Source organism: Kryptolebias marmoratus, linkage group LG14 (genome assembly GCF_001649575.2).
Source record: "Kryptolebias marmoratus isolate JLee-2015 linkage group LG14, ASM164957v2, whole genome shotgun sequence".
NCBI classification, from domain to species: Eukaryota; Metazoa; Chordata; class Actinopteri; order Cyprinodontiformes; family Rivulidae; genus Kryptolebias; species Kryptolebias marmoratus.
In genome coordinates this window covers 25,208,475-25,216,009 of record NC_051443.1, presented here as the reverse complement: position 1 = coordinate 25,216,009, position 7,535 = coordinate 25,208,475, and the positions used below count along the sequence as shown (strand labels likewise).

Below are 7,535 nucleotides of genomic sequence, written 5' to 3'. Positions count from 1 at the left end.
GCGCTCTTCTTCGTAGACATTGAGTTTGGCTGCAGCTGCACACAGTTGCAGCGCCTCCTACAGGAAACTGGTGGAGCTACGCAGAGAACCACGCCGTTCAAAAGCCTTGTTTGGATTCATGTTTTTATAAAACACTGAGGTCCGGACCTCGGGGGAATCAGCTCCGATGCTTCGTTTCTACAAACTTTCTGCCTTTGAACTTATAGTTCTTCCCAACAGGCAGCAGTCTGAACGCCATCTACCGCTACTACAGCAGCAGAGAAGCCCGGCCCAAAATGAGGTGGAGCGTGATCGACCGGTGGCCCACACACCCTCTGTTGGTGGAGGTTGGAAACGCGCTGATTACACCGTCGCCCGCTCCGTGGGGAGAACTCCGGGACTGATTCCCGTTTGTCCCTCTGGCTGCTTGCAGTGCTTCGCGGAACACGTCAGGAAGGAGCTGCGGGAATTTCCTGAGGAGAAACGAGACGACGTCGTGATCCTGTTCTCCGCCCACTCGCTGCCCATGGCTGTGAGTACTTCTGTTAGTACTGATGGTACAAGTACACACTGCTGCTGAGTACTACTACAGCTGGGAGGGTTCATGTCTGAGGCTGCATCTGTAACCGTCCAACATCCATCCATCATCCAACATCCATCCATCCAACCATCCAACATCCATCCATCCATCCATCCATTCATTCATTCATTCATCCAACATCATCCATCCATCCAACATCCATCCATCATCCAACATCCATCCATCCAACCATCCAACATCCATCCATCCATCCATCATCCATCCAACCATCCAACATCCATCCATCCATCCATCCATCCAACCATCCAACATCCATCCATCCATCCATCCAACATCATCCATCCATCATCCAACATCCATCCATCATCCATCCGTTCATCCATCCCCCTGAGGGCCTCGAGATCACCAACATCCAGCCTTGACCTTTGAGCTCCGAGATTTCTCCAGATTCTTCAGATCTGTTGATGATTTTATGATCTGGAGACGATGGAAGATTCAAAGAACTTTATTCTGAAATTGCTCCACTACTTTATGACAGATTGAAAATGACCTTTTGTACCTGGTTCTAACCCTGGCTGTGTGACCTGTGCAGGTTGTGAACAGAGGTGACCCGTATCCTCAGGAGGTGGGGGCCACCGTGCAGCGGGTCATGGAGAGGCTGGGCCACTGCAACCCCTTCAGGCTGGTGTGGCAGTCCAGGGTGAGAGACCTTCACACTGCCTCTGCTCAGACCTGCAGTGGTCTTATCTGTCCACACGATGGCGCCAGACTTTCACCGAGCTGCAGCGGCCGACCGCCTGCATAATTCAAACATTAGACGAGTTTTCCACAGTCGGAGGCGATCAATGTTTTTGTTTTCTGTCTGCAGAGAGAAATAACCAAACAGATTCTTTATGTCAGAGCAGACGGGGTCCGGTCCTGGTCCTGGTCTGGTCCAGGACCAGAACTGGACCCCCCCTGTGTTCGAGGGGAAATCTATCAAAGTCAAACCGACTCATTCAGTCATCTGAACAGCATCTCTACACAAACACTCAGTGAATCATTCAGAACCATCTGTAGAAGCGCGTTTCCTCTGTCCTGACCCGGGTCCTGCCTCGGCTCCTACAGGTGGGGCCCATGCCGTGGCTCGGCCCCCAGACGGACGAGGTGATCAAAGGTTTGTGCGAACGGGGGAAGAAGAACATCCTGCTGGTTCCCATCGCCTTCACGTCGGACCACATCGAGACGCTGCACGAGCTGGACATCGAGTACGCTCAGGTGCTCGGAGAGGAGGTGAGGGTCTGAACGTCTCTGTGAGGGTCCCCCCCCCCCAGGTCCTCAGTCTGATCTGTGGGGGGTGGGGGTCACAGAAACACTTCCTGTTTAAGAGATGAGACAGAAAGTGTTTACCTGTTGTCACAGCTGTGTGTTAAGATGGATGGATGGATGGTTGGTTGGATGAACGGATGGATGGATGGTTGGATGTTGGTTGGATGAACGGATGGATGGATGGTTGGATGTTGGTTGGATGAACGGATGGATGGATGGTTAGTTGGATGGATGGGTGAACTGATGGATGATGGATGGGTGGGTGGACGGTTGGATGACAGATGGATGGTTGGATGGTTGGTTGGATGACAGATGGACGGTTGGATGACAGATGGATGGTTGGTTAGATGAACGGATGGATGAACAGATGGATGGTTGGTTGGATGAAGGGATGGATGGATGGTTGGATGTTGGATGGATGGATGGATGGATGTTGGTTGGATGAACGGATGGTTGGTTGGTTGGATGGTTGGATGTTGGTTGGATGAACGGATGGATGGTCCTCGTTCTTGTTCTGGTTTCTGGAATCCTTCGTATGTAAACTTCTGGACCGAAGGAAACGCAGCCGAATCTTTACCCAAGGTGGCGTGGGGCGGAGCGTAAATCAGTCAGCCAATTAAATCCGTCTACCTTCCCAGGAGGGAGGGACGGTTGTTCCCAAAGTGTTTTAATAACAAACCCATCTCCTGTTTGTCTTTAGTGCGGCGTGGAGAACATCAGGAGGGCGGAGTCTCTGAACGGGAACCCTCTGTTCATGAAGGTACGTCTGCCAGCGACACCTGGCAACCCGTCTGATCAGTGAGGAAACGGCGTATTTCAGGGAGAGGGGCCGTCAGCCGGGCCTTTCAGGGAAAACCCTGATGAAGGTTTTATTTTTTTTCTTTTCCTCCGCTGGCTGGCTGCCGCAGCTCGCCACGGAAACCATCCTTCAGTAACTACCAACCAATCATCCTCTGGATATCGATCTGCTCGCGCTCAGACACTCAGAGACTTCTCTGAGCGCAGCGGGTCCGACCAGCCAGCCAGCTGGGCGGTTCTGTTCTACTGTAGTCAGCTCTAAAGGTTCCCATTGATCTGGCCCTTTCCTTTAATAAACCTGCTCACACACACACACAGCTGCCTGTTGTCAGACAGGTTCGAGGGCTGAGGAAGGAATGAAAGGAGTTAGGAAAGTGTTTATTGACCATCTCCTGCCTGCAGTTGTTCCCAGGACCTCCGCCGCTTTAGCTCGTCTGTTAGCGAAATATCTCGTGAACTACAGGACGGCATCTAACTTCAACCGACCGCTGGACGCGTTTCTATACCTGCTGAACCTTTTGGAGTTCGAAATATGCAAAATGCAAGTAAAAGAAAAAAACACCAATTAGAAAAGTCTAAGCTGAACTCGTTAGCCGGATTCAAGATGGCTACCACAGCTAATCAGCCTTAAAAGACGTCTCGGTGTGGAGGGGTTGGACTTCTAAGCCTTTATTTACTATACCACTAATTTACTTACATTTATATTTGTTTAATTTTCGTTAATTATTATATTTGGTCACTTCAGCTCTGTTGTTGAGTAAAATAGTTAAAGTCAGTTAGCTTGTAGCCTTAGCTAAACCCCTTCAGTTAGCTTGTAGCCTTAGCTAAACCCATTCAGTTACTTGTAGCCTTAGCTAAACCCATTCAGTTAGCATGTAGCCTTAGCTAAACCCCTTTAGTTAGCAAGTAGCCTTAGCTAAACCCATTCAGTTAGCATGTAGCCTTAGCCAAACCCCTTCAGTTACTTGTAGCCTTAGCTAAACCCCTTCAGTTAGCTTGTAGCCTTAGCTAAACTCTTTCAGTTAGCATGTAGCCTTAGCTAAACCCATTCAGTTAGCATGTAGCCTTAGCTAAACCCATTCAGTTAGCAAGTAGCCTTAGCTAAACCCATTCAGTTAGCATGTAGCCTTAGCTAAACCCATTCAGTTAGCATGTAGCCTTAGCTAAACTCTTTCAGTTAGCTTGTAGCCTTAGCTAAACTCTTTCAGTTAGCATGTAGCGGGGGGTTAGCATATTTACTGTAAAATCTGAAAATCTGGAAACGCAGGTTTGAGATAAAAACTGTCAAAAAGAAAGTACGCCCTCTTTGTTTTTAGGGTTTTATGGTTCTGATTCTTTAAACGGAACCTGGACTGAAGCATGTCCCCCCACCCCCTCACCCTCTGAGGGCTGAGCCTCTGTCTGTCTGTCTCGTTCAGGCGCTGGCAGACCTGGTCCAGTCCCACCTGAAGTCCAACGAGCCTTGCTCTCGGCAGCTGACGCTGCGCTGCCCGCTCTGCACCAACCCCACCTGCGGGGAGACCAAGGCCTTCTTCGCCAACCAGAAGCTCTGATGGCGCCCCGGCGCCGCAGGACCCCCGAGGCCTCGACGGCGTCTGTGCCTGGCCTGAAGCGTTTATCTGTGAGGTCCTGCAGGTTCCCTGGGGCTGAAGTCTGTTTGTTTGTTTGTTTCATTAACGCTCAGAGACTCTTCTTCTGTGGTCGGGGGCGGCGGCGCTCTCAGGGGTTCTTCTCGGTTCTGGAGGAGGTCGGCGCTGCTGCTGCTGCTTTACAGAACGTCCAGGAGATCCGACCTCTCAGTGCGCCATAAAAACACATTTATTTAACTCCAACCCCCAAATGAAACTCAAGTCTCGCCATGAAGCCGTCAGCGTTCAGATTTATGCAGCTCAGCGATTATTTAACTCCTTTATTTAAACTTGAAAAGTGAAAGTTATCAGTTTACTGCTCCTAAAGTCAGACGGCTGAATGTTTGGTGTCGTTAGACGTTCGGACCGTCTCTGTTGGATTAAAATAACTTCCATCAGGTTACTGCGACGCTGCTGCATGGAGTGACTGAATCTGTGCCATTTATGTTTTTATTTTATTTTTATTATTTCTGTCACCAACTACAGTCGCTTCGCACCACAGAGGATTCTCCTGCCCGAGAGAAAATTAAAAAAACATCTGATCCGAAACAAAAGCTGCAGCTCAAATAATCTGAAAGCTTGAACCTCGTCTGTCTGTGTTCAGAAAAAAAAGCAAAAAAATAATAACGTAGGCAGGAGGTGGATTGTTTTTTCCATCCCTGATCAGTTTTTCTTCGACGTGAAAATGTGCCTTTTTACACTGGCTGAACAGAAACACTGGAACTGTGCTTAAAACTAAACGTTAACGCAAAGAAAGATCTGCTCTGAAATCAGAATTTATACCATCCTGCTGTGACCTGGGCCAACATCAGCACCGAAACGTTTAAATCCAAGAGAAAACGCTAACTGAAGGGTTTAGCTAAGGCTACATGCTAACTGAAGGGTTTAGCTAAGGCTACATGCTAACTGAAGGGTTTAGCTAAGGCTACATGCTAACTGAAGGGTTTAGCTAAGGCTGCATGCTAACTGAATGGGTTTAGCTAAGGCTGCATGCTAACTGAATGGGTTTAGCTAAGGCTGCACGCTAACTGAAGGGGTTAGCTAAGGCTGCACGCTAACTGAATGGGTTTAGCTAAGGCTGCACGCTAACTGAAGGGGTTAGCTAAGGCTACACGCTAACTGAAGGGTTTAGCTAAGGCTGCACGCTAACTGAAGGGGTTTAGCTAAGCATGAATGCTAACTGAAAGGGTTTAGCTAAAGCTGCACGCTAACTGAAGGGGTTTAGCTAAGCATGAATGCTAACTGAAAGGGTTTAGCTAAGGCTGCACGCTAACTGAAGGGTTTAGCTAAGCATGAACGCTAACTGAAGGGTTTAGCTCAGATTCGGTAGCAGATTAGCTAACTAGCAAGTAGCATTGTTGTTTTTAAATGTGTGAAAACAGTTGATAAATAATATTACTTGTAAACAGAACTCACAGTACTTTTCAGTTATAAAATCTAATTTTTTCCGATGTATTTTCTCCTCTTTGTGAAGCTAAAGCCGAAGCTAACATTTTGACGGCAGCGTTTGCTAATCAGCCGATTGTTCGACGGTGCTTCGAGCGGTTGCTAAGTTACAGGAATGATTCGGACGTTTACTAACCACTGAAATGGGTGACATGTAAGCAGACTTTATCACTTAATTCATATTTAACTTTTTGTTTTTCTGTTTTTAAACTTCCGTAACGTAACGCGTCTGGGGTTGCACTTTATACAAACAGCATTAATTCTCAGTGCTCTTCCACGGGATTAAAAGGGATGTTTGGTTCCAGAGTCCTTTTTTTTTTTTTTACAATAAAGTCTCGAGTCACCCCTTGTTTATTTATTTTTAAATACATTGTCAGAAAAATGTAGTTTCTATGGTAAGTTGTATCAACAACACAGGCTCATCCCTTGAGTTAGGTGCCTTTATATGCTCGAAGGGAGACGTCACGTAGGGCAGAGTTAACGACCTGAAACTGTCAGTATTTAAGACCATTTTAAGAAAATTAGCGCTGTATATTCGCAAGCTTAACGCGCGTCAAAGATGGCGGTTGAATTAGAGTCAAACAACAAATGTGCTGCAGGTGAATTTAGCTTCGAAATGTTTTTATTTTCTTGTTGTTCTGATGATTTGTTTCAGTTCATGAACCATATTTCTGGAGCTGATCTTGTTCGTTTGTTTTAAACGGCGCCGCTGCAGTTACACACAAGTCTTCCTTTGAAATAAAATTAATGGATAAAAAAAAACACTTTATTGGAACTGTTTTTATTTTGTTTGTACAAATTCAAATGTTTGGTAATAATAAGTAGAAGCTAAAGCAGCGAGCTAACCAAATATAGTTCAGCTAAAATGGCGGGTTCAGCAACAAGAGTCTCCCTAAAGAAAAAGGGAGCTAAGTGGGAAAAATCGACAATAGTTTAGCTAAAGTGGCTAGCTAAGCAACAATAGTTTAGCTAAAGCGGCTAGCTTAGCAACAATGGTTTAGCTAAAGCTGCTAGCTAAGCAACAAGGGTTTAGCTAAAGTAGCTAGCCAAATGACAATGGTTTATCGAAAGTGGCTAGCTAAGCAACAATTGTTTAGCTAAAGCGGCTAGCTAAGCTACAAGGGTTCCTCTAAAACAGCGAGCTAAGCAATAATAGCCTAGCTAAAGCAGCAAGCGCTACAGCGGCGAGCTAAACAACGAGGGTTTAGGGTTCAGCTCGTCAAAATTAAAGGTTTTAGCTCCAAAGTCATGAAGACCAGACAAAAAAATTAAAGTAATTTTCTTCATGTCGATGGTTTGTCGGCTGATGCTACGTTTGTTTACCTAAAACAGCCGAAGTGACTAAAAATAGCTCCAATGTTGAACCGAGCCGAAGTTTCGGATGGAAAGCCAGCCACGTGTTTGTTTACGCCGAGCGCGTACCCGCGTTCCTCCCGAGCCGTCTGCGGCAGGTAAGATGTTCGCCGCTCAGGTTCCTGGAGGAGCTCCGCCTTCAGGTTTTCATTTAAACTCAGTTGCTTAAAATTCTTTCCGTTCTTCCCGTTTTTTTTCTTCCCGTTTTCTGCCTCTGAAGGCATCTTCCTCCTCCTTTGTTCCTTCCTGTCACTCATCTTCCTTTATTTGATTTTTTTCTCTCCCACAGCCATCCCATAATACTCCTCCCTTCTCTCCTCTGCCGCCGTTATCTTTTCCAATCTTCCCCTTCCCGCCGCCCGTCTCTCTCCGTCCTCACCCCCATTTTTCCATTTTTTTTTTCCCAATCACCTCCTCTTCCTCCCCCTCCCTCCTCTTCCTCCCCCTCCCCCCAGCAGTCCCCTGCGGTGTTGCAATCACCT

General features: G+C 47.0%; 1 protein-coding gene across 1 annotated transcript in view; it reads left to right on the top strand.

The window, feature by feature from the left end:
• fech (ferrochelatase) overlaps positions 1 to 6,462 on the top strand; it is a 10,194-nt gene extending 3,732 nt beyond the window's left edge. Inside the window, exons 6-11 of the mRNA XM_017432946.3 lie at positions 220 to 326; positions 413 to 511; positions 1,113 to 1,220; positions 1,628 to 1,792; positions 2,529 to 2,588; positions 4,045 to 6,462. Of these exons, the coding sequence (XP_017288435.1) occupies positions 220 to 326; positions 413 to 511; positions 1,113 to 1,220; positions 1,628 to 1,792; positions 2,529 to 2,588; positions 4,045 to 4,179 (674 nt within the window). The 3' untranslated portion in view covers positions 4,180 to 6,462. The remainder of the gene's footprint in view (positions 1 to 219; positions 327 to 412; positions 512 to 1,112; positions 1,221 to 1,627; positions 1,793 to 2,528; positions 2,589 to 4,044) is intronic.
• The last annotated feature ends 1,073 nt before the right edge of the window (positions 6,463 to 7,535 follow it).